Raw genomic sequence first — 27,475 nt, 5'->3', positions numbered from 1 at the left:
GAGTTTGCCCTCCTATGCTGAGCCATTCATGTCAAGGTGGAGAAACCATCCCTGAACAGAGGCGGGGGCCTTCGACACCACCTGTCTGCTACATACAATGCTGTTCTAACATCTGTACACTGAGGTTTCAGAACACTTAACACATCCATTTTTGCAACTCTCACAAGTAACACCTGTTTCTAGGAGTTACATGACACATTGGATAATCCTATCACAGTAACTACACAGAATCTACACCTCTGTGAATTTCCTCAGACGTCACCTCTCTGAAGAGTTACAATGTGCCATTGTGATTGGATTAGTGGAAGAGTTTATATGACGAGAATTTCCCACACCAATCAGTTGTACTGAAGAAGCTGCTCGGATGAGTAGTGAAACATCTTCATTGATTACTCAGCAAGTCCTGGAATCTTCTGACAGCCGCAGATGCTGATTTTTGTACTTCAACAGTGACTAAAGAACCATCAAAACAAATTTATTTAAAATAGCTCACTATAGTTCTCGTTTTCAAGATAATGTCAGATTTTAAACTACTAATACAATGAATGTAAAACAATACCCCACCTGCTGGTCATTTTATCCAACTGATAAAAATTAATTTCTTGAGAAAAGAAACATTTTGTGGTGTTGATCTGCTTAGAATTGACCTGAGACAGATTGTATGACTCTTCTCTTCTCACTAACTTTATTTTCTAATTAGAGTAACACGACAAGATGCTTTTTTCCTCAAGAGATTCATTTTCAGGCGACTGTACTGGCCAGCAGTTTCGAATTCGGTGGATGGTTTAAGTTTCCTTTAAGCATTATTGATATGAAGTTTTTGTGGAGAGAGGTTAAATGTTTTCACATTTTTCCATATAACATTGTTTTTCTGAGGGGCTCCATGGCAGTCACCCCTGCTCAGACCCCCTACAGGCAGCTCCATCTTAACATAAACCATTACATGGAATAAACAGACAACGTTGACCTCTAGTTTTGGGCAAATTTCGCGAAACGGCGAAAAATTCACAAAATAAATCGTGAAATCGGAAAAGTTCACGTAAAAATTGCAGAATTCGGACATTTTCACGAAAAAAATTTGAAATTCGGCCATTTTCACAAAAAATTTTTGTGAAAATTCGCCTGGCAAATTAGTGCCAGGCGAATTTATTCGCCTATCACTATTGACCTCTCTTTACTTGTGGTTTGCAATATAATGCTACATATGCAAGTCAAACATATATATATACTGTATCATCTGCCAGCCAATTATCAAATATATAAAATATTTAGGGGCCCATATTTATAGTTGTAATCTTCCATTTTTGTGTGTTTGTCTTTCACCTCTGGCCAATGGGAGCTGTAGAATCTGGATATTCCATAGAGGGATTCTGGCTACATTTTCACAATGGCGAAGCAACACAATAATACAAAATAATAATATTAATAACAATAAATTCAAAAGTCAAAAATAGATACTCTTTACATTTTCAGTGCATCTTTTTTTTTTTTATACATTGAGAAAAAAATATAAAGTTATTTCCGTCTGGAGTTGCGGCAGTTAATGGCGGCTGGATTTGTCTGTTCTTAGGTTCTTTGATACAGTTCTGTGTTTATAGTCCTCTCCTGAACCAAAGTCCACTGAATCGTGATGGTTTGTAAACTCGTGAGGTAAGGGAAACTCTTCTGCTGAAGAATGTGTCCTGCGTCCAAAGACTCTGTCCTGTAATTCGGCAATGTCGTTCCTTATGTCTGCCATCATCAGGAGCAGGAAGTCAAAGGAACCTGGTGGGCCCTACAAAAGAGTATATAGAGATGTCGTCATAAGAGCTTCATGGTGATACTTTGTGACCAACCATTTTATAATGAAACATGGAAATTCACAGCGAATTTGCGCCTGCTGAATAAATTCGCCCACTGAGCACCAATTGTCAAGTCAAGATTCTCTAGGGGTGATGTCTGTGTGACTTTCCTATATGAAGTCCTAAACCATGTGCTCAGATTCAGTTAAGGTACCTATCTTCCATTCCTTTTTCCTATATTGCTCTATTCCTTTTCTCCTATTGATCGTTTGGTTCTAAAGGTGGCCATACACGGGCCGATAAAAGCTGCCGACAGACCGTGTCGGCAGCTTATTGGCCCGTGTATGGGGCCCCCCGACGGGCTTCACCGATCGAGATCTGGCCGATCGGATGGGACAAAAAATCCCGTCGGATCGCGGCCGCATCTATTCGTTGATGTGGTCCCGCGATCCGACCGCCCGTTTAGGTATCGTTAGGATCCGATCGTTGGGCCCTAGGGTCCACGATCGGATCAGCCCGATATTGCCCACCTCAAGGTGGGCATATCGGAGGGAGATCCGCTTGTTTGGGGACATTGCCAAACGAACGGATCTCTCAGTGTATGGGCACCTTTAGACTCGCCCTGATCTTGAACTTCCTCTGCCTTCATCCTCAGATCAAGAAGCCGATGGGATGCTGCTGTGACAATTTTTTTTGGCAAACTACTTCCATACAGCCAGGTGCAATGCAAATTGTTCCTTTACAAGAGCTTTCCTTTTTAAGCTCTGGTGTCTGGTGTCGCGAGTGGGTGCAAGAACGAGGGCTTGTCCACTGGATGTGGAACTAGGAGGAGGCCTAGTGGGTTAGGACAATACATGGTGGACAATTGGGGTGGGGGTAGAGGTGCAGGAAAAAGCTGAGAGCTGAGTGAGGTGAAATGTTGGAGACCAGGCTGTGCCTTAATAATACTGAGTGCCTTACTGTCATTAAATGCTGGGGGGGCTTGAACTATGCCACAATTAAATGGTAGGTGGGTGGTAATATGCTATTAAATGCTGGTGCCACACTGTGCCATTAAATGCTAAAGCTGCTAAGTTTTTAAATACTAGAGGTCAGGACATACCATCAATCCAACATTCCATCAGAGAACATTCTACTATTCCAGTTATGGTAACATTCAAGCCTGTAGAGCTGTGCCAGTTGTTGTTCCTCCTCAAATCTTGGTATATTTTACACTTTTGCCTATAATGCACTAAGATCTGGAAGCACCTAGAGGTCAGGCTTTCATAGACAAATCACCATTCTGAGACCAAAGTCCCTCATAGTTTGAGTCAATAATAAGGATAGTCTACCTATGTTTGAGGAGACCCTGAAAACAGAACACTTGGTTCCCATTGAGTAGCAAAGCTGAGCACCAAATATCTTAATAAAGTTATAAAGAAGATTATGTTACCTTTGCAGTAACAGGGACAATACAAGGCTTATTCATTTTACATTTAGACATTCAAATCAACACATATATATGATATCCATACTATAAAGATTGCTCACTTGGAGGAAAAGAAGACAATATTATTTTACTTGGAGTCTGGTTCCATTTAGGCAATAAGAGCTGAACAATGGGAGAACTTTTGTAGAAATATGGTTCAATATAAAAAACATCAACATCCTGACGCTTATGTACTCCATAACACGTGTTAAGCTGTATAAGTTGAGCCTGGGATTTCTCCCAAACGTTGATCTTCCGAGATGGGTGTGACCATGCTGGCAAAGTCCTTCACATTCGCTGGACCCGCCCTGGGGTGTTATGGAAATCAGTAAGAACTTAAACAAAATATACAGCTAAAATGGGTAGATTTTGGATGCCTTGACCATCTTTCCGCTACACCTTTGTCTATTTAGTTTTGCTCTTGGTAAATGAATACCTTGCTAAATGCTCAGACCACAGACTAGAGAACCAGCCAACATGAAGGAACTTGCCAACTTCCAAGTGCTGGTTTTGTTCAAGGCTTTGCGATATATCTTTACAAAGAGATGCTTGGCAGATACATGAAATACAGAACGTAGATCATGAAAAAGCCCTGCAATAAGCGCAGGAATGTTGGGATTAGGCTGCCAGTTACAGGTGTTTTGATCCCATCATTTTTCCCTGAGAAGTGCAGGAATCGAGCTATTAATGCTACAGCCATGTAGGGGGTAATATATGGGTAATATTTGCTCAAAGCCTCTGTTTTGTGGGTGTCTGGTAACAGTGGTGGTGCAAAAACATGTCATAGAGAAGTCAAGCACTTGATAAGAATAACTGGTCAGCGCTGCGGAATATGTTGACCACTCTATATACACAAGTTAATAATAACGTTAATTTAATATTTTCATATTTAGGTGAAACTTACCGGAGGTCCTCTTGGTCCCGGAGCACCTCTGTCTCCCTGAAAAGAAGGAAAAGATTCCTTAATATTATTGAAGGAATACAAAGAGATGATAGCAAATTTAAAGGAAATTCTGCTCTTCTCTTACATTTGGAATGTCTAAGTCCCTTAGTACCCTGTCTCATAGCGGCACTGGCAAACATATACGCAATAAGGCCGGATTTCGTGGATAGGCTCCCTCCCCAGCATAGTACAGATATGGGATCTATTTTCCAGAATGCTTGAGGTTTTCTGGATACGAGATCTTTCTGTGATTTGGTGCACTGATAATACACTGATAACCTGCAGTTACCCCCATGAATACAATGCTTTATAAGGGGTGGGCCATGGGAGGCATGAAGGTGTTCCTTCTCTTTTTCATTGAAGGGGTTGTTCACCTTTAAAGTAACAAGCAGTGATAGGGAATATTGTCCCAGTGCTCATATGGATTAAGGTTCATGAATTAAACAGTCTCGTGTTAAATATCACAATGATTCATCTTTAACCGTCCAAGGGTCACACTCTATGACAAGCCCGGCTATTATTTTTCCTGCACTTCTGTGCTGTTGCAAGTGTATATGTTCTATATTAATGTGACTCCAAGCCCAAACTAACACTACAAATCCTATAGCTTGTGTTTGATTAAAGGGGTTGTTCCCCTACTTTTAGTATGACGAAGAGAGGGATATTCTGAAACAATTTGCAATTGGTTTTCATTTTGTGGTTTTTGAGTTATTTAGCTTTTTATTTGGCAGCTCTCCAGTTTTCGATTTCCGCAATCTGGTTGCCAGGGTTCAAATGACCCTAGCAACCATGCATTGATTTGATCAAGAGACTGGAATCTGTATAGAAAGATGAGCAATTAAAACTAGCAATAACAATAAAGCTGTAGCCTTACAGAGAATCCCCATTTAAAAACTGGAAAGAGTCAGAAGAAGAAGGCAAATAATTCAAAAACTATAAAAAAAAATTAGGAAAAAATGAAAAAGTTTGCTTAGAATTCTCATCTACTGTATGTATAAAATGGACTGTGCCCGTACCTTTGTGCCATCCTTTCCTGGTGCCCCTGGTGGTCCCTGGAGAATAAAAGGATACTTTTGAATTAATTCTGAACCACATATTAAAGGGGAACTCCACACATAACTTGAACATTTTGAAAAGTAAACATATTTCAAGCAACTTTGCAATATATATCAGTATATATTCAAAAACTATGCAGACTTTTCATGATTTCTAGTGTTCCCGAAGCCTAGCCCCCTGCTCTCCTGCTGATCTGTCTGACTACTTTGCTGAGCTGACTGACAACTGTTACTTTGTATCAACAGCCATCTGTCCTGCATCCTCCAAAGCCCACAATTCCCTGCACACGTGATTTCAACAAGGAAAGGAACATCCCAGTGCAATGCATTGTGGGTTATGTAGTTTCTGCATGCTGTCTGTAAGCTGTAGAGAAGTTGTTACAATTTGTAACATCAGTGTTTTAGTTTCTCCTTCCCTGCCAGGATTTCAAGTGATGCAGAAAGAGAAGAACTGTTAAACAGCTGGATTTCAGCACAGAAATGGCATTTATTCATACTTTTTGAAGAAACAGGTAACTGTGATGGGTATATTATGGGTTTCTGTGTTATGTGAGCCTCTTTCTCAAATCTGGAAGCCGGGGTTCCGCTTTAAAGAAAAACACGTAAGCTCTGATAACATCAGTTCACCCAATTCTCCCCTGTTAAAAGCAAGGGATTCCCAAACTGAATAAATAAATTTGAACTGGTGGAGTTTCTCAAAACATTCCAGCATTTCCAGGTGCACATACCTTGAAACCTTCACCCAAAGAAAGGATAGCAACTGTTATTGAAAAATATTAAAGGTTGGCACAATACAAAAGAGTGGTTAAAAACATTTATTTTAAATTAAAAACATTACAAAAAATCAACCTTCTCCCTAAAGGGAAACTGGCCATCTAATAAATACTTACAAGGGGGCCTCTCCGGCCTTGTTTGTGGTGAGAGATTTCGGGAGACGGCCCAACTGGACCCATCAATCCTCTTGGACCCGGTGGGCCAGGAGGTCCCGGTATCCCAGGTTGACCCTCACTTCCTTTCGGTCCAGGTAATCCTTTAAACACAAAGAGAAAACAAAAAAGAATCCTCAAGTTTCACCTAAACAAAGTGGGAAAATGAAAAACATGTGCCGTTCCCCAGACCCTTTTTATTCAAGTACAAGTTATTAGGATGCTTATAGGAAGGAATGTGGGGTTCCCAGTGAAAACAAGAGTCTGGCAATTAACTCTGCCCCGTGCACCATGGATTCATTTACAACGAGCAGTCATCATAACACTGGCACGCTGAGTATTTATGTCTGTTTTTCCAACATACAAATAGTTTACGTGTTACACTGCAGATCAGTATTATTCTAGGTTTTGATATATATCGCTTTCATTTCTAGTCAATGTTCAGAATAGAAGAGCTCCGTCAGGCTGGAATTCTTTTAGGAGGATTTTCAATGAGCTCCAGATAAGAGACTGCAATGAAGAAAGTTGTAACTGCAGGGGAAGAATGTTTTTAAATGCCTCCAACATGCAATTAACTATTTAACATGTGAAGAATAACGATGAGCACATTTTTACGTCAGCCACATATATGCATGAAATTCCACATTTCGCCATCCAATTTTTTTTTGCGAAACTGCTGCAAGAATTTGCAGTGGAAAAAATTGACAAAAAAGAAAAATTAACATAAGAAAATACTAGGGATGCAACGAATCCACTATTTTGGATTTGGCCGAGCCCTCGAATCCTTCTTGAAAGATTCGGCCGAATACCAGACCGAATCCGAATCCTAATTAGCATATGCAAATTAGGGGTGGGAAGGGGAAAACATTTTTTACTTTCTTCAAATTCGGATTCAGTTCGGCCAGGCAGAAGGATTCGGGCCAATCCGAATCTTGCTGAAAAAGGCAGACTCCTGGCTGAATCCTGAACTGAATCCTGGATTCAGTGCGTCCCTAGAAAAAATACACCCATTGACTTTAATGCATTTGAACAAAAAAGTCACAGAGACAAAAAAAGTTGCCACAAGGAAAAACACCCATTGACTTCAATGCATTTGATGCGAGAAAAAGTTTTACGCATAAAAAAAAAATGTTGCCGCCCATTGGCTTCAATGCGTTTCGCAATTTATTCACAGCTTCACAATTTTTTTGCCGAACCAAAATGGGACAGATTCGTTCATCTCTAGGGAAGGATACAATGCACACTGTCACTGCCTTGGTTCAGTTCCATCCCAGATGAAAGCCATGAAAGCAGTTCTCTCCAGCTCTTCTGAGCACTTACGCATTTACATTCATTCTTTTATTATTATATTTTAGACCGTTTTTGAAACTGCTGATAAAATAAATCTGAAACAACACTTACATTGTGACTGACAGGCTACAGTGGGCTGAAAACTACTATTGTTAAAGTTGGTACCGTATATACTTGAGTATAAGCCGTCCCGAGTATAAGCTGAGGTGCCTCATTTTACCTACGAAAGTATGAATTGACTCGAGTATGAGCCTAGGGTGAGAAATGCAGTAGCTACTAGTAAGTTTCAATAATCAAAAAACCCTTCTTAAAAAAAATCTCTGCAGGCTGTAGCATTTGCTAAAGTCTGTTTGACTGAATTGGCACATATTATTATTTATTTTAGTCATCAGACAGATTATTATCAATATAATTCATTGTTTAATTTTCCAAGTGAGTGAAAGATTTGCAATAAAAGAAAAAATACAATAATCCATCCTGTTATGGCTGGTTAGTGTTTCACTGTCTGCATTTCTCACTGTCTGCCAAATATATAAGACATATATAAGACATTAAAATTTAAAAACATTCGCATCGGCAGGATTGTAGAGGAATAAAAGATAGTCACATAGTTATCCTCAGGGTTAGGTCAGATTCGCATCCAGAACCGCATCCAGCGGTAAAAACATAGTGCAGGTGCATCGCGGTGCAGCGTTCGTGAAGCAGTAGGGGACTGTTGCTCGCTCAGTCCATGTCCACTCAGAGGCGCAAACAGCACAGCCGCGTGCAGTGACATTGTGCAGAGACACGTGGCACGTGATGACGTCATCGCGCACGACCAGGAAGGTACGGGGCCGGTTCCCTCTACTCTCCCTTCTGAGTCTTTTCGGGGAGTGATTATGAGCAAAGTTGTGGGGCACGGGACACCTGTCAGTAGCTCAGACATTCGTGAAGTAGTAGGGGGCTGTTGCTCGCTGACTCGAGTATAAGCCGAGGTAGACTTTTTCAGCACATTTTTGGTGCTGAAAAACTCGGCTTATACTCGAGTATATACGGTAACTTAAATAGGTAAACAGAAAAAATACCTGTCCCTTATTTTAAAGGGGTGGTTCACCTTTACATTAACTTTTGGTATGTTATAGAATGGCTAATTCTAAGCAACTTCTGATGCTTTCCATTTTTTAAATAGGGGTCGCTGACCCCATCTAAAGAAAATGCTCTGTAAGCCTATCAGGGCCTCTCCTATTCATATTCTCTTGATTCAAATCAATGCACGATTGCTAGGGTAATCTAGACTCTAGCAACCAGATTGCTGAAATTGCGAACTGGAGAGCTGCTGAATAAAAAGCTAAAAAACTCCAAAACCACAAATGAAAACCAATTGCAAATTGTCTCAGAATATCACTCTCTAGTCTACATCATGCTAAAAGTTAATTTAAAGGTGTACGACCCATTTGAAGCAAACCTTAAAAATAAGTGAATATAAAAATGTGCTATTCTAAGCACTTTTGCAGTGTACATTCATTATTTATTTATTTTTAATTCCAAGATATTAGGATACATGTACTGTTACAATGAATGAATTTCGTTACAACAGCGCCACCTGCTGGTCATTTTCCCACCAGTCTGACCACCAAGTAGTCAAGGAAGTTGTCAGGAGAAAGAAAGAGGCTGCTCTGATGTTCTTCTGCTTAGGAAAGATTTGAGAAAGGTTTCAGAGCAGCTAGGGTTGCCACTTTTTCCAAAAAATGTTACCGACCAGTGGTGGGGGCGGGAACTAAAGAGGTGGGCCATGGCACAAAAAGGGGTGGAGCCGCAGGGACCATGACGCAAAAAAGGGCGTGGTCACGCCACACGATGTCCAGAAGAGGAAAAAATTGTACGTTTTCACAGGAGGGCCAAGAGCTTTGTTAAGGGTATTACGAATAACCGGCAACTACATTGCCGGTAAATTTGCAATACCGTCCTTGGCAGATGTTTTACTGGCTAGGCCGGTAAAATACCTGCCGGGTGGCAACCCTAAGAGCAGCCCCCTAGGCTTTGCCCCCCCCCCCACTTCTCAAGGCCTTCTCACAAGGGCCAACCCCACAGTTTGGGAATCCTAACGTTGAATTGTTTACAAGAGGCCTTAGCAAACTAGGAGACAGTGACCTTCGAATGCATCAACCTCTGGGCTTTTTAGGCAGATTAGAACAATGATGCAGTAATAGCCCCTGAACATGAATACTGAATAATCTGCCCACCACAAGGAGAAAGTTGGGCATATCACAAGGTGTCAAAATAATCAGCAGCCCCCCAGATACAACACTGTGTTCTATTACTTCTATACAACGTAATAAAGAGCAGGAACCCACCCACAACAGTTATTATAAGCCATTAGATGTATAACATTGCCTGGGTGGTGTACACAGAGCAGCAGAACATTATCTAATATTGTTGACGGCTAAGATTTATGAGGCTTCATCAGAAAGATTAGGAACTGCTGGGTCGTGCCGGGGAATGGGGAGTCGACAAAGAGCGAATGGAACAGTTGAAAGTGGAATCCTAGAGATGAACTGCAATTACTGAACACGCATTGTTTCAACTGTTTCCAGATCATTTGTGGAATGTAATCCTCTGCCTTTTATTCCTCAGCATAACGGGGATGGAAAATGGGTAACAAGCACTTAAGGGAAAATGGCAGCCTTTATTCTGAACTCCCTATCTCCAATAATTCTGCTTTATGGAATACACAATCTGCATTCAATCCCCATTCTTCCCTTATAGGGCCAGAACTGGTCACACACGAGTGAATAAAGGATTCCTTATCTAACCCAATAATAGAAACACCAGTCCTCGTCTCTATGTATAAATCACCTGGTGCAGAGGTAAAAAGATTGGGCTTGTTTAAAGGATAAGTAAACCTTAAAAATAAGTTAATGTAAAATGAACGAGGCTGCTATTCTAAGCACTTTTGCAATGTACATTCATTATTTATTTTTATTAATTCCAAAATATTAAAGGATACGTGTTCTATTAATATGATCTCATTTTGTTACAACAGCGCCACCTGCTGGTCATTTTCCCACCAGTCTGACCACCAAGTAGTCAAGGAAGTTGTCAGGAGAAAGAAAGAGGCTGCTCTGATGTTCTTCTGCTTAGGAAAAAAATTAGAAAACTTTCTCAAATCTTTCCTTAGCAGAAGAACATCAGAGCAGCCTCTTTCTTTCTCCTGACAACTTCCTTGACTACTTGGTGGTCAGACTGGTGGGAAAATGACCAGCAGGTGGCGCTGTTGTAACACAATTCATTCATGTTACCAGGACATGTATCCTTTAATATCTTGGAATTAAAAATAAATAAATAATGAATGTACATTGCAGAAGTGTTTAAAATAGCACCCTTATTAATTTTATATTTACTTATTTTTATGGTTTCCTTATCCTTTATTGAAAAAAAAGTGAATATTATTGCAAAGTCTGGTAGATCACTTGACTATGGCAATAACAGTGCCTGGTACAAACAGATATCTTTTAAAGCAGACATATACCCAAGAATGTTCTGTGTAATTTACATTAATCATATATTTTTCTTTTACTTGTTATCATATTAGCAGTGAAAAATGTCAGCAATCTGATTGCTAAGGTCCAAATTCCCCTAGCAACCATGCATTGATTTGAATAGGAGACTGGAATATGAATAGGAGAGGCCTGAACAGAAAGATGAGTAAAAAAAAGTAGCAATAACAATACACGTGTAGCTTTAAAGATTATATGTTTTTAAATGGAAGTCAGACTCAGTGACCCCCATTTGAAAATCTGGAAAGAGTCAGAAGCAGGCAAATAATAAAGAAACTATAAAAAAAATTAAAAATGATGGCCAATTGGAAAGATGCTTAGAATTGGCCATTCTATTATATACTAAGAGCTAACTTTAAGGTGAACACCCTTTTGAATAGCCAAAATACTGGCTGATGAATTCACAAAACAAATAATCAGTATATAGTTAATTTCAACTTAGCACCTGAGGATTCTGCACTTCAGCAAATTCTATTCCCTATGTTTCAGCTGTTAGTGCTTAATATGCCTCATTCTTATCTTATGAGCGTTCAGTTGTTTATACACATTTCGTCGTACACATTTCATTACACATTTGGTTTTTATTTTTGCTCCTTTATTACCGAAGTTCTTTTTCCATAACGGCATTTATTTCACGATTCAGCTGCCTTAGCAAAGTGGCTCATCTCATCTTTGTATCTCTTCCTAATAATGACTCACTCTGGGCCGCGCTGCTGCTCCCCTGTTTATTCATCTTTAGCTGTTTACTGACTTGGCGCTAATAGAGAATTTGTCAGGTCAACAACCATCTTTTGGCTTGTCATTCCCTCCCAGATTTATACATCTATTTTTCCATGTGCCGAGGGAGGAGGTGGTCATACTGGATAGATTTATACTCATGATAATTGTGTTTGGATTGACCCTGTTCCAAACTGATCCGTTAAACCTTTACAAGTGTGAGAATTTACAGGTGTGAAGATTCTTAGGATTCCTGAATGCAGATTTTAGGCATTAGAGCTTTTTCCCCCTTAGCCTCGGGCTATTTCCTTTTTTACTTTCCACAACCATTCTCCTTTCCATGCCCCCATATTCTGTGTAATCCTGCCCTTCTGTTCCTCTCATTTTCTTTCCCTTCACTTTACTATATTCTGCTTCTCTTTGTTTCTCTTATACTCTTACCTCCTCTTTAACTCCAAGTTCTTCTCACCTCTGTTTTTCATTCATCTGCTTTTTTTTTCTTGTCACTCCCCTTTCCCTTCAACCTTTTACTTCAACTTCTATACATGCTAACTTCTCTATCTCTATCTAACTTCTCTACATGCAAAGATGCTCTCTTTTGGCAAGGTAGACGGTGGAGCAGATCTCTTCCCTATATGGGCACCTTGAAGTATGATCAGATCAGCCCTATATTACATAGGGCTGATCTGATCGTGGCCCCCAGGACTGAACAATCGGATCACAATACCAGGAATGCAGGCGATGGGCGCGTGGACCGATGGGGTCCTCGATCCAACAGGATTTTTAAACCTGCCTGATTGACATATGCCCGATTTTCTGCCAGAAATCATTTGGGGAAGCTTGTTGGAAGGCCCCATATTCTGGCCAGTAAGCTGCCGACTTGGCCTGTTGGCAGCTTTTATCATCCCAGGTATGGCTGCATTAAGTCTCCACCAGCTTTACTTTCTGTTTATTCATTCTTCTCAATACTTCTACTTATGTTTATATCTCATTAATTTCTTCACTTCTTCACTGCCCTTTTATTTCTTCCCTTCAACACTTACCTCCTGTCTAATTCTCCAGCAGTTTTTCTCTCCTTGTCCTCCATTCTATCTTCTCTGCCTTCTATTTACTGCTTTTTTTACCTTTGTCACTAATCCCAATCTTTCAAAAAGCCCTCCTACCCTCCTCTCCTTCCCCTCATCCTTCCTACTTTTTGCATTCCTACCTTCAGTGTGACAATCAACCAGGTTCTCTCTCATCTTCTTCCTCCGATCTTTCACAGTTGTATTTTCTGTTTTCTCACCATTTTTGTGACACTCCACATTTCCTATCACCATCCCTATACTCCCTCTTCCCTACTACTCCCTCTTCTCTGCAGTAAGATATAAAACAAACAAGGAAAGCACTAGATAACTCAAGTGGGATATATCCTATGTTATTGAATAGTGGCCTATATCAAATGGAGTGTCTACAAACCAATGAGAATATATATATATATGTACACAGAGGGACTTCACCTCCAATTCGAATAGCCCACTAATATTACTTTACAAATTCACGACTTAAATGTTGTATATAAAATTAAAAGGCAATTTTTATAAGTCACCATGCCATAAGATATTAAAACATTTAGAACTAGCAGTGCTGCGAGTAAGATGAGGGATCCCTCTCCACTGAGTGTTTGCTCGCCAAGTGATTCAAACGAGTCGTGTGTGAGAAGTGCATGCATCAAAGAAATGTACTAACAAAGCTATTGCAATTAATATGTAATGACCACTGTAGATGGCCTTAATTATATTATGCTATGAAGAGGTGTGCATGTGGAAAATGTAGAATCCATATGTTGGTAAGGACGCTGTCCCGGATGGCACCAAATGAGAGAGTTTGTCAGGACAATAATGCTCCCAGTTAAAGCTCCTGGGTCCACAGAGCAATGGTAATGGGTCCCATGATGATGATATAAACTAATCAGCTTTAAATGGAATGGCAGGGTCAGTGAGGGGCTTTTTGATAAATGTAAACAGCGTTGTAATCAATATTGTGCTGAGTAGGCATCTGGTCGGGTAAAATCCCCATATAAAGATTTGTGTGCCAAAAGGCCAGTTTAGTAATTTAGCAGTCGCGTTAGTTCAACTTATGGGTGATATAATGTCCTGTGGATAATCCCAAACTCTGCCACAGCTAGCCCCAAAAAGATGAAAGTACGATTACCGACTGTAGTGCATTCTCATTCAACACGGCGTCCCTTTATCCTACTCAGTAGGTCCCAGATATCTTGCCCTCTCGACAAAGTCATTTCTGTCACATGACTCACTGAAATTTGTGTATTATAATAAATAAAGTACCCCCAGTTGCAAAATATGAGGATATTAGAAGTCACCTCGGAGTTCCATGACCTGTATAAAAACACTCGGCCTTCAGCCTCGTGTTTTTATATGGTCATGAAACTCCTCTGTAACTGTAATAATATCCTTAATAAACATATTCCTTTCTAAGTACTCTTGTGTCCAGCTCTTTTCTGCACTATAGAACGTCTGTTTCTATGAATAAGTCTGATACCACATCAGGACTTTTCCATCCCTACAACCATGGTAAATTGAACCTGCCCAAGAGAAGCTGCCTGGAGATCCCTCAGAAGAAACCCAAGCATGGATTTGGATAATATTATGATCATGCATCCAACACACAAGCACAATTAAATGTCTTAAGAAAGTAGAGATCCAAGCTGCCAGGTCACCCTGATTTCACAAGAATAGTTTAGTATTGAGGAAGGTGTAACAGGAACAAGGTATACAGATTTGCCCAACACAAAACTCTTGACGGTGGTGCAACTGTTATATGTTCAAGTTTGATTTATGGGGCAATAACACAATGAAACTTTTTATAACATGTGAAATTTAGTCTGGAAGTTTGTTCTTACCTGGGGGTCCTTGTGCACCAGGTAAGCCAGGAGGACCCTGCACGTATGTGGTAGAGGCCAACACCTTCTCAGCAGTTATATGTTTGCTGGATTCCAATACACTGTTTGGGAGAAAAGCAAGCTAAAAAAAGGAGACATGGCTGTTAGTGAACAGGGAGTTACAGGCTACAGAAACAGAAATATATTAAACAATGGAGCACAGAGATCTACTGCAGGGCAGAAAACAAAGTGCAAAAAAGATGGCAGACTTGTACCCTGGCCTGAAGGTAATGAATAGGCCCATGTCTCATGTAGCATCAAATCTAAATTTTATATATTTCCGGTATATATTTTTTCTTCCAAATCTTTTATTTCCATGGACACTGCCAGATCTTAGTAGAGACCGACTACTGTGTCAGAATTTGCAGAGTAGGGAAAGGGACTTGGATATACATACAGAATATATACATTGTAACATAAGCTGCTCTTAAGCAGAAAGCTGTGCCGGCTCGATGAAACTGTTCTCAGGGAATTATTTTTGGATGTACCTGATTAGCCCTTTGATTGGCTGCCAGATGTAGGAAAGAATATGTGGTGAAAATTGCAAAATTGCAAATTGAGAATAAATGGCTTTGGAGTTGCGCAAGTAAATCCAAAGAGCACGTTGCTTTCCTGAGCGGTTCTCACGCCGGCTTAGGCTGCAGTTCGTTATTAATGGCCGGCCTGCGGTGTATTCCCTTTATGTGCTGTCTGGGCTTTTAGACATTAATATAGAGATTTTTTTTTTGACAGCAGTCCCTCAGTCTGATTTATGCTATACACTAAATGCTTTTAATCACACGGGTGTCGTACAGACCTAAAACATAATGACAGCTCAGAGTTTTAAGCCAATGATTTCCAAGGCCATATTAAGTGCCGGTAGGGACGGAGGCAATAAGTCTTTGTGATGGGGCTGACTCAAAGAAAAGGTGAGTGAGCTAGATGCCATAGACTAGTGATACACAATGTTTTATACCACCCCTAACCACTTGTGCAGACACACACACTGGCATTAATGGCAGTCACAGTTCACATCAAGCAGATTCTGGCCCAGAAAACTCAAGGAATGAACCTGCCATGTGTGCACAGTGTCAGGCAGTTGCCATTAAAGTCAGCTCACTTAACGGGTGGTTCAGAATATTACAGGTATGGGATCCTGTATATTATCCAGAAAGCTACGAATTAAGAAAAGGCCGTCTCCCATAGATCCATTTTATCCAAATAATCCACATTTTTAAAAAATATTTCCCTTTTCTCTGCAAAAATAAAACAGTAGCTTGTACTTGATCCAAACTAAGATATAATTAATGCTTATTGGAAGCAAATCCAGCCTATTGGGTTTATTTAATGTTTACATGATTTTATAGTAGACTTAAGGTATCAAGAGCCAAATTATGGAAGGATCTGTTATCTGGCAAACTCCAGGTCCCGAGCATTCTAGATCTTATACCTGTAAATTAACTCTAGCAACTAACTTGTGGGCAGCAGGGTTTAATACAGGTAGACCTGGCCGGTAAAAATGATGGTTGATCCCAATGTTATCAATAGGGAAAAAAGATAAATATATAGGAATGCCCGTATTTTTTTCTAGAAAAGGTGTCAACCCTAAATACAGGTATGGGATCACTTAACCCTGAGACCAGAACGTTTGGAATTATGGGAAGGCCGTTTCCCATAGACTCCATTTTATCCAAATGATCCAGATTTGTATAAACCATTCTTCTTTGTCTGTAATAATAAAACAGTCGCTTGTACTTGATCCCAACTAATACATAATTAATCCTTATTGGAAAATAGTCATTTGGGTTTATTTCATATTTACACGATTTTCTGGTAGATTTAACGTACGAAGATCCAAGTTACGGAAGGATCTATAATCCTGAAAACCCCAGGTTCCAAGCATTCTGGATAACAGATCCCATGCCTGTAGATTAATTCTTGTAAATATCTCGTGGGCAGCTACTGGGTCAGGGTGTAACATCATTAACTAATATTAAAGCTGCTCCATCAGTCTCCCTCTGGGCCCCTGGTAGCTCCTGGGCCCACAAGTCATTGCAAAAAAGTTGGTCTGGCCAAGAAGGTGGATGTATATGGGGACTACTGACATTTTGTGATATGAGTTTCATATGGTCATGAAGAATATATATATAGAGAGAGAGAGAGAGAGAGAGAGAGAGAGAGAGAGAGAGAGAGAGAGAGAGAGAGAGAGAGAGAGAGAGAGAGAGAGAGAGAGAGACATAGAGATTAATATAAAATCTTATGGGGAAGTGAACAGTGTCTTTATGGAACACAATGGAATTGTATTATTTATATAATTGGGCGACCCAAGCATATGTTTAGGAAAGGCAAATCCTACATCAAATGCAACACAAAGTCATTTCAGCTAGGTGGTCGAAGTGTTTCATATCTTCCTCCAATCCTGGGGGGTTTTCAGCAAATTCAAGGCATGTATGGAAAAAATCAGGTACCTTTTGCTTGAGCTGTAAAACGGTCTGTTTTATTTGGTGGAAATCCTTGCACGTCTCCGAGCAGACCCCGGCCTTCATCACATTGTTGGATTTCTCGAAATCTCCTTAAAATCAAAGCATAAGTCGGAATGAGAAATCGTTAGGAGATGAATGAGCTTGGGTGCTGGGCTTTCCCTTTGCAAAGTGCATTCAGGGTGCCGCAGAGCAAAGGAACGCAACCACACCAACTGAAATTGACTGTACGCATTTTTAAAATGCAGTTAGTATTTCTATGGCCATGAGTTCAATTTCCACCAGGGTCGTACCTGCATGGGGTTTTTAAAGGTCACACCAGGCAAACTTGACAATGGGCAGTAACCCATGGCAACCAATCAATTGCTGCATTCATTGTTCTACTTGCAGCTTGCTTCAAAAAGCTAATCACTGATTGGTTGCTATAGGTAACTGCCCATAGGCAAATTAACCTAGTGTTAATAAATGAGTCCCACTGACACAAGCTTCAGTTTTGCCATGTGATTGCGTTCCATTATCCACACTGGTCCTCTTTCCCCCTCCTCTCCTTTAGCTTAAGCCCGGTGCTGGTTATAGAGGCCGGTGCCTCTCCTACTTGAAGATCCGTAAAGCATACCAGACACACGATGGCAAGTGTAGCGGGGTTTATTGCGTCATTGCGTTCCATTACTCAGTTCATTCAGCGGTGAACGAGAATATCAGGGACAACTGTTTTTCCATGCTAGGCTACTTGTTGCACATTCATTATTAAAGGAGAAGGAAAGTCATTGCCCAAATGTTAGGCACCCCCAAATGGTTGTATTTACTTACCTGACACCCCGGGGCCGGTGCTCCTATCAGCAGAAAACTGCACCGGCCCGGAGTTATTCCAGCAAGCACCATGGAACGTCAATCTTCAATTTCCCGGGGAAGACGTATGCGCACTAAATAGTTGGCTTTTTCATTGAAATTCAGCTTTTCGCACTAATTCACATGCACACCCGCGAAAAGAAAGAAGAAGAGGATCTCTCTGAGGTGCTCGCTGGAATAACCCCGGTGCAGTTTTATGGGGGTTTAAGGTAAGTAAATAGATTCACTTGGGGGTACCTAACATTTGGCACCCCAAGTGGGATACAACTTTTTTTCTCCTTTAGAGGAAACTCACGCCATGTACAAAGTATATTCCTGCCTGGGCCAATGCATTTTTTGAGCAATATGGAATGGAATTCAAAAAAGGGGTTGTCTATCTTAAAATAAATGTATTATTGTGCAAACATGGGTCCTAGTTCAACCCACTGCTTGTTTTAACCCTTTTTTGTGCTGGCGACACTTTGAGTTCCCATGGGAATATTGTCATGGCATAGATAAATGAATAAACCGGAAACACAGAATATAAATAGATACATGTACAGTATGAGCCGGCAGTTTACAGCCTGTATTCTGCAGATGGTGGCATTTTAAATATTGTCTGTCCTGTCCCTATAGACTGGCATTAGAGAGTTTCTCAGTGGGTATCACTTCTGCCGTACAGTGCTGGGTCCTGAATTTAATTCCAGCCAGGGGCACTATCTGCAAGGAATGTGTATATCACCCTGTGTCTGCCTGGGTTTCCTTCACGTAATACTACGCTTTCCTCCTACACTCCAACAACATACAGTCATGTTAATTGGCTCCTGATAAAATTCATCATATTGGGGCATAAATATGATAGGGACATTAAGGTAATGGCACGTGGGACTGTGGATAAGCGAGGCCCCTCGCTGGCATCAACCTTCTCCTGCGACTGCACCCAGAGACACTGCGATGGCCGAGTACAGGCACATGGAGCAGAAATTCACACTCCACTCGCACTAATGAGCAATCTTTATAATGGCTTCAGAATATGTCAGCTGCTGGTGCTTTAAAGGACAACTTAACTCTAAAAATTAATGTGGCTAAAAATGGCATATTTTATATAGTGAACTTATTGCACGAGGCTAAAGTTTGAGCTTGTCAATAGCAGCAACGATCCAGGACTTCAAACTTGTCACAGGGGGTCACCATCTTGGAAAGTGTCTGTGACACTCACATGCTCAGTGGGCTCTGATTGGCTGTTGAGAAGCTAAGCTTAGGGCTCGTCACTAATTATCCAGCAGAAAATGAGCTTCCCCTGTAATATAAGCTGATGCTACAGGGCTGAATATTAAATTCTGATGCTAATTGCACTGGTTTCTGTGCTGCCATGTAGTAATTATCTGTATTAATTACTAATCAGCCTTATAATGTGACATATCTATTCTATGTGTACTGTATATTGTGAGTGGGTCCCTAAGCTCAGTAAGTGACAGCAGCACAGAGCATGTGCAGTGAATCAGCAGAAAAGAAGATGGGGAGCTACTGGGGCATCTTTGGAGACACAGATCTTTACTGCTAAAGGGCTGTGGTTGCCTTGGGCTGGTACAGAAGCCCAAAACATTTCTACCTACTTTTAAGTTTAACTTTCCTTGTCCTTTACGATAACAGGGTACATGAAATCAGTTTATTAGGATATATATATTAAATAAGGAGTGCCTTGCCTTACGTGATATTATATACAGGTGGATCTATATGGGGACCACTGAGTGGCTGACTTTGTGATCATTAGTGATGGGCGAATTTAGAATTGTCGACAGGAGCGAATTCGCTGCGAATCTCCACGTTTCACGCAGGTAAATAAGTTCCCAAAATTGCCACGAAGATTCGCCAGCAAAAATTGGCTGGCATCAAAATATTTCGCAGCAATTTTGCGAATTTCTTCGCCAGCGGCGAAACATGGAGATTCACAGTGAATTCGCTCCTGGCAACAATTCTACGTGTCCATTGACTTTAATGGGCATCAGAATTGTCGCCAGTGTCAGAATTGTTGCTGGTGTCAAAATTTGCGTTTCGCAAATTCTTCGCCTTTTCTCGAATTGTGCAGGAAATTCGCAAATTGTCATCGAATCGAAACGGATGAAATTCGCCCATCACTAGTGATCATATGAGTTTCATATGGTCATGATAAATAAATATTGAGAGAGAGACAGAGAGAGACAGAGAGAGAGACAGAGAGAGAGAGAGAGAGAATATATAGAGAGTGTACCTTGTGATCCCTTTGTACAGGTTTTCCCATCTTCCTCCAGGGAGTAGCCCTCAGGACACTCACATCTGTAACTCCCCGGGGTATTGATGCAGATATGAGAGCAAACCGTCTCGTTCTTGGAGGCGCACTCATCAATATCTAGAATTAGAGAGAATATAGATCATGAATAAAGGGTGAAATCTATTGCCGTGGAGTTGGAGAAGAGAAGAAAAAGTACTGCTGTCTTTTCCCCAGGGCCTTACACTAGTCTCACTTGCCCCTTGATGTCAGACCTCTTACACTGCAATAACCGGGGTCTGCGTCAGGCCACAATGCGGTCGCTGGCTGATGTAGGAAGAAACCACAGTGTTGGGTTTTAACCAAAGTTGCACAAAGCTGGAAGTGCAGTTTAATCCCCTGTAGGGATCTGGTTACATTATTTTCCAGCAGATCCAGAGATCTTTTTTATGTTTATGACACTTAGCAGTGAAGGACTTTCCTGCAGAGCCCAACAAAGCCCATGTTGGGGGGGGGGATCACTGACAGACTGGGGGTGCAGCACTAGAAAGCAAGAGAGTGTAGCATTTAGTCAGTACTGGGGTGCACGGGATCCCCTTCTCCTGTACTTGCCAATGGTGAGAGCATATAGAAAGTCTTACATCAGATTGCACAGAGCAGATGTACCAGAGGAAAAGCAAACCATGGCTCGTTATTAACGTATTTAGCACAGGGCTTTCCAACATAAATATACAAACAGAGCCGGGCAAGGGTCACGCTGAGAGCCCGCAGCTATTCAGGGCACTGTTTGTGCTTTTAATTCAAAGTGAATGTTACAGAATAATAAACCCGACGAGCTATTTAATCCTTGAGCTACATTTGGGTTGCAGTGAGAAAAAATAGAGGGGAAAGAATTCTGAGCAGCCAAACGTGATTCCTGATAAGATTCTATTTCTATGTTTCTATGTTTAAAGGCAAAGTAAAGGGCAACGAGGAGTGGGCTGTATCACTCTCTGCATCATACTAACAGTTCATTTAAGGGCTCTTACATACGGCCGTTTTTGCCTGCACTCTCCTGCGTTTCGTTTTCTTCCGTTCAGCCGCAGGGGAGCGCAGGAGTAGACGCAGTCAATTATTTTGAAGGGGGCTGTACCCACACAGATGTATATATGTGCCAAACGCAGGTTGAGAATGCATTTGTCGCATACATGCGTCTGTGTGAGTACAGCCCCCTTCAAAATAATTGACTGTGTCTACTCCTGCGCTCCATTGCGGCTGAATGGAAGAAAGCGGGAAGCGCAGGCAAAAACGGCCGTGTGTAAGAGCCCTAAAGGTGAACAATCCCTTAAACTCACATTATATCACAAATATCTAAAAAAACCCAGTTTCTTTCTCTCGCCTTTCTCTCCAAACACATAAATAATTCTGGTGTTTCTCTGCCACTGATCATAATCCTCAAGGTAAATCATTTTTCCGAGCGTGACTTTAATAAATATCGCCTTAAACGTCTCCATCTGGTGCGAGGGGTGTCCAACATCAATGAAAGGCAGAACTCCCCGGTGCCCTGAAGATTTATTCTGTGACAAGAGAAGAACTTTATAAAGCAGCGAGACCCGACGGGCTGCCAGGCGATTCCTGACATTTAATGAAATTGTCCAATAACACATGTCACTGAATCCAAGGGAATGAAGATGATGCAGCGCTCCAGCCAAACAGATACTTCTATATATAAAACTAACCCAATTATCTAAATAGCACAACTATTAGTGGATTGGTATGGGGAAAGTGCTCAGTGGGCTGCTGGTTATAATAGTACCAGTCCCCCAACTCTCTCTATTCTTGGAATAAATATGTTTATTTTCTATTGTCTTTCTGCTTTTGGCTTCTGTGAGTCAAAAAATGCAATGTAGTGTTAGTAGAAAATCCTATCCCAGATATTAATCAGGGGGAGAATGTAGTGAAAGTGCAAATAGGGCATCTATCTTGTGCAAACTTGCCCTATATTGATCCACCCATGAGGGCTGAAAATTAGTGATGGGTGAATTTATTCGACAGGTGCTAATCTGCGGTGAATTCGCGCGATTCGCCGCTGGCAAATAAATTTGCGAAATCGCCGCGAAAATTCGCCAGCGTCAAAAAAATGGACGCCGGCGTCTGTTTTTTGGACAGTGGCGCAGCTGGCGAATTTTTGCAGCGGTTTCTCAAATGTATTCGCCGGTGACGAATCGCGTGAATTCAACGCAAATTCTTTTGTGTTGCTTCCTGCACTCACACCATTCCACTGAATGCTGTTCTTGGACTTCCAAGAAACGGACGCCGGCGTCAAAAACGGATGCCGGAATGAAAAACAAGATGCTGGCGCCGTTTCACAAATTTTTGGCCGTTTCGGCAAAGCGAAATGCCCCAAATTTGCCCATCACTACTGAAAATCAGTTCAAACTCACAGAGTTAAAAGAAGCTAACTGACCCCATAAACATCTAGGTTCCCCTTCAAGGAGGTGAGCACCTTGCAATTACTGCAAACATCACTTTTTCTGCACTTATTTGCAAAAAGGGGTTGTTCACCTTTAAACGAATTTTTAGTATGACACAGAGACTGATATTCTGAGACAATTTGCAACTGTTTTTTATTTTTTATTATTGATTGTTTTTGAGTTATTTCGATTTTTTATTCAGCAGCTCTCCAGTTTGCAATTTCAGCCATCTGGCTGCTATGATACAAATTACCCTAGCAACCATGCATTGATATGAATAAGAGACTGGAATATGAATAGGAGACGGACTGAATAGAAAGATGAGTGATTAAAAGTATCAATAACAATACATTTGTAGCCTTACAGAGCGTTTGTTTTTAGATGGGGGTCGGTGACTCCAACCTGAAAGTTGGAAAGAGTCAGAAGGAAAAGGCAAATAGTTCAAAAACTGTAAAAATAAATAAATAATGAAGACCAACTGAAAAGTTGTGTAGAATTGGCCATTCTACAACATCGTAAAAGTGAATTTAAAAGGGGTTGTCTCCTTTGACTTTACTTTTATCATGATGTAGAGAGGGATATTCTGAGGCCATTTGCAACTGGTTTTCATTTTTTATTTTTGTGGTTTTTGAGTTATTTAGCTTTTTATTCAGCAGCTCTCCGGTTTGCAGTTTATGCAGTCTGGTTGTTAAGGTCCAAATTATCCTAGCAACTATGTATTGATTTGAATAAGAGGCAGGAATATAAATAGGAGAGGCCTGAATATGCCTCCCATGCACTTAGACTGTAAGCTCTATGGGGCAGGGACCTCCTTCCCACCATGTCTCTTACCACATAGCACTTAAGCTCCTTGTCCTGATATGATTCTGTATATATTTATTATGTGATTTGTCTTCCCTGTGTATACTTTGTACTTGTACTTTTATGCAATGTACAGTGCTGCGGCTCCTTAACAGCGCTTTACAAATAAAGTTATACATAAATACAAACATACAATACATTTGTAGCCTTACAGGGCATTTGTTTTTTTAGATGGGGACAGTGACCCTCATTTGTAAGCTGGAAAGAGTCAGAAGAAAAAAAGCAAATAATTCAAAAACTAGAAAGAGTCAGAAGAAGAAGGCAAATAATTCAAAAACTATAAAAAAATAAATAAAGACCAATTGAAAAGTTGCTTAGAATTGACCATTCTATACTAAAGAGTAACTTAAAGGTGAACCACCCTTTTTAACCACACTTATGTTACAGCTGTACAGAGTAGTAGAGAAGTGGAATTCCACCCACCTCTGACTCATAGAGAACATCCGTGTTTACATGGTAAATTAAAAGGAACCCTTCCTATACTGATGGTTAAATTTCCTTTCCTTAGTTTGCCACAGCCAAGCCCTTCACTAAACCCTTCTGCTTTTATTTACAGCTGAAATGCAAAATCTCCAATATTGTTACTGATATTCCTTGTCCTTTACTTACCCCCCAGGCATTTTCGATGGAGAGAGACTATCACTAAACTGCCAGAACGCTGACTATTGTAGGACAGTTTACTAAGTTACATCTGCCCTATGACAACAATGTGCTAATTTATACTGTAATAATGAACTGAGCCGTATATGCTTCATACAGTAATGTAAGTAGCAGACGTTGCTAAGGGGGGAACAAGGCAGGGGCTCCCTGTTAAGGTGAAACGAGGATGAAACGTGAGAATCCTGGCACCGGCCCATCTCCCTGTCGGCACTGTCCTGTTTGGCAAGTGGCTCTGAGCTGCACTTATTGGTCTCAGTGATCACAATACATTTGTCCAGTTCTCTCCATGCAGTCGGGACTAAGAAACTTCCAAATATTTCTTCCTTAATTGAACTGTGCAGCTTTCTGTGCCAATAAAGACCTCTCTAGGCATATACTGTATACAGGGACCTGGCACAGTAATGGAACGGTTTACGTTAAATGGGCACAATGTACATTGAAAGCCACTACTTGCACCAGGATCCTGAGCTAATTAATCAGCTAACAATAAGCAAGAGGTTGGATCCCTTGACTTGAAGAAGAAAGCCCAGCTGTATTTATTGGTTGCTGGCGTAAAATAATTTCCACGGCTCCATTTATATTAAGTAGGACCAGGGGTGATCCTGCCCATTTTGCCGTCTGAGGTGGCCTTTGTTCTGCGCTACAGCAATTGCAATCTCTGCACTAGAAGAGCCGAATTTCTGGGTTGAAAAAACAGTTCTTCGGCTCTTTGTTACCAACAACGGGGAAGCTGCCGATTAAGGCGAGTTTCTCAGCTCCTCATTGGTGGAATGCCCCTGAGTAGGACTTTGTCACTATTGACTGTGAGCTTAAAGGAACAGTAACACCAAAAAATTAAAGTGTTTTAAAGTAATGAAAATCTCATGTACTGTTGCCCTGCACTGGTAAACCAGATGTGTTTGCTTCAGAAACACTTAGTGATCATCTAAGGTCGGCTACTCTCTTCATGTAGTGCTGAATGTAATATCTGGTTTAGAATGCAGCACCAACAGGCAGAGCAACTTCAGCAGCAGCTTGATAGTTTTTATTGCTCAACGTTCTATTCAGGCCTCTCCTTTTCATATTCCAGTCTCTTGTTAAAATCAGTGCATGGTTGCTAGGGTAATTTGGACCCTAGCAACCAGATTGCTGAAACTGCAAAATGGAGAGCTGCTGAATAAAAAGCTAAATAATGCAAAGACAACACGGGAAATTTGTAATTTTTCAACGAAGCGAAATGGGAGAAATTTGCCCATCACTACTCTAGACATTTTGGGGGTCTGAAAATTAATTTGCTGTGGGGCCCAGTAACATCTAATTACATATTCCTAAAACAAAACAGTATGAATTCAGCAGTATGATGTTCTAAAATGTGACTCTGGTTTGCGGCACAGACACCCCTAGAATTATCCATTTGAACAAGATTTGATTCTATCTCACCGCCTCTAGGTGTCAGTGTCGGGAAGCAGTTGGCACATAGATTTTCCTATAATAAGATCACTCGAATTGCCTTAATACATGATATCTTTGATAATATGGAAACTATACAGTCTGACTTGTTTATATTTTAATTATGATGTTTGCTATTACTATACATTTTAATTATTTTATGTTTTTGTTTATTTATTTTTTTGTCTGTTATATCCTCCTTTGGGAAGAGAGACAGGGGATATATAACAGGGGGCTATATGATAGGGGGCTGTATATATATAAACACATCATCTGTAAAATATCCTCCCTTAGTCTGGGGTGAGACAGGGAAAATATGAAACACAGAACATTCATCCATCATATCAATAAAATGCAGGAAAAGTTTAAAAAAAATTAGACTCCTACTAGAATACTGAGAATTCCATTCTCTATATGTTTTATATAAACTATCACTGTGAATTTGATTTAAAACTGTTACTTTTAGGCAGAAGTCAGAGTCTGTCCTTTCAGTGGTAACTGCCATTTGCCATAATGTCATATTTTATTACTTTTCTAAGCAACTTTTCAATTGCTCCTGAACGATTTTTTTTTATATATAGTTTTTTTAAGTATTTGCCTTCTTCTTCTTACTCTGTCCAGCTTTCTAATGGGGGTCATTGACCCCATCTAAAAAACAAATGCTCTTGAGGCTACACAACTCTTGGTAATGCTACTATTTAGTACACGTCTTTCTATACAGGCCCTCTCCTATTCATATTCTTATTCAAGTCAATACATGGTTGCTAGGGTAATTTGGAACCTAGCAACTAGACTGCTGAAATTACAAACTGGAGTGCTGCTGAATAAAAAGCTAAATAACTCAAAAACCACAAATTGTAAAAAAATTCAAACAATTGCAAATTATCTCAGAATATCTCTCTCTTCATCATACTAAAAGTTAATTTGAAGACGAACAAACCCTTTAGGTATTAATTAATTAACCTTTAGGTATTCAGGGTCGGACTGGGAGAAAACCTTATTGGCCCTGGCTCTCATGGGCCCTGCTGGCCCAGATTCGGTCCCTGTCACGGCTGCCCTGAACCTCCTCTTGGTCCTGGTTGTGAAAGGTAAATGGTGCGAGAACACGTGGGAGTGAGGGGTATGCGAGTTCAGCAGGGGCCCCAGAGGGGGTTTTGTGGTATGGGTGGGTGGGGGGTCACAGGGGGACCTCAAGACAGTAGCCACAGGCCCCCGAATCCGACCCTGAAGGTATTCCAAAGGTATTTTGGGATTATTGTTGCTGAAATCTAAATTTTCTTCCAAAATTCAGTTTTTAAACAGCGGAGACAACAGCCTCTTGCAGTGTTCCTGGAGTTTTGCACCATCCACTAGTTACTGAAAAGAAGCCCCACAGTAGAAGGAAGCAGAATCAGCTGGCCACCCCAACTAAAAAAGGCCACCACAACTGAAGAAGCCCCCCTATCCTGTCCATGCCTTTGCTGGACATAGAAGGCAAAAGAAATGAGCACAACTTTGGGTCAAGTGCAACCAAAAAGCACCTCCTTGTTCCAATAACCATGCCATTCCATGCCTTGTCTCTCAGCAAGACACCAACCTTAACTTTCAGCTCAATCATATTTTGGTTTCCAGGGTCCTTATCTCACTTTCTAATCTCCTCTCATCATATGTATTTCATTGACTGTGGGTTTTCCCCTCTAACCAACATTCCGTACTCTTGGGTGTGTTGAATATGATAGATGAAGCCTGTGCCGTGTTTGCTCTGTATACAGTCCCTGGGGTATATATTAGCAATTATCTGCTTAGAAAGCACTTTATAAATGACTCTACTCCATACAGGTAATATGGGTTTCTATCATCAGGTCCATGACAAAATTCCTAAAGGCCGATCCGGGAAATCCC

General features: G+C 40.8%; 1 protein-coding gene across 1 annotated transcript in view; it reads right to left on the bottom strand.

Annotated features, from left to right (window-relative positions):
• Positions 1 to 350: 350 nt before the first annotated feature.
• Positions 351 to 27,475, bottom strand: part of LOC108695834 (collagen and calcium-binding EGF domain-containing protein 1) — a 204,272-nt gene continuing 177,147 nt past the window's right edge. Inside the window, exons 5-11 of the mRNA XM_041569798.1 lie at positions 20,196 to 20,333; positions 17,105 to 17,208; positions 14,619 to 14,739; positions 6,138 to 6,277; positions 5,209 to 5,244; positions 4,154 to 4,189; positions 351 to 1,774 (exon numbers count right to left, since the gene is read on the bottom strand). Of these exons, the coding sequence (XP_041425732.1) occupies positions 1,541 to 1,774; positions 4,154 to 4,189; positions 5,209 to 5,244; positions 6,138 to 6,277; positions 14,619 to 14,739; positions 17,105 to 17,208; positions 20,196 to 20,333 (809 nt within the window). The 3' untranslated portion in view covers positions 351 to 1,540. The remainder of the gene's footprint in view (positions 1,775 to 4,153; positions 4,190 to 5,208; positions 5,245 to 6,137; positions 6,278 to 14,618; positions 14,740 to 17,104; positions 17,209 to 20,195; positions 20,334 to 27,475) is intronic.

This window comes from Xenopus laevis, chromosome 1L (genome assembly GCF_017654675.1).
Source record: "Xenopus laevis strain J_2021 chromosome 1L, Xenopus_laevis_v10.1, whole genome shotgun sequence".
Classification (NCBI taxonomy): Eukaryota; Metazoa; Chordata; class Amphibia; order Anura; family Pipidae; genus Xenopus; species Xenopus laevis.
The sequence above is the reverse complement of the archived record's forward strand: the minus strand, read 5'-3'. Positions and strand labels throughout refer to the sequence as shown.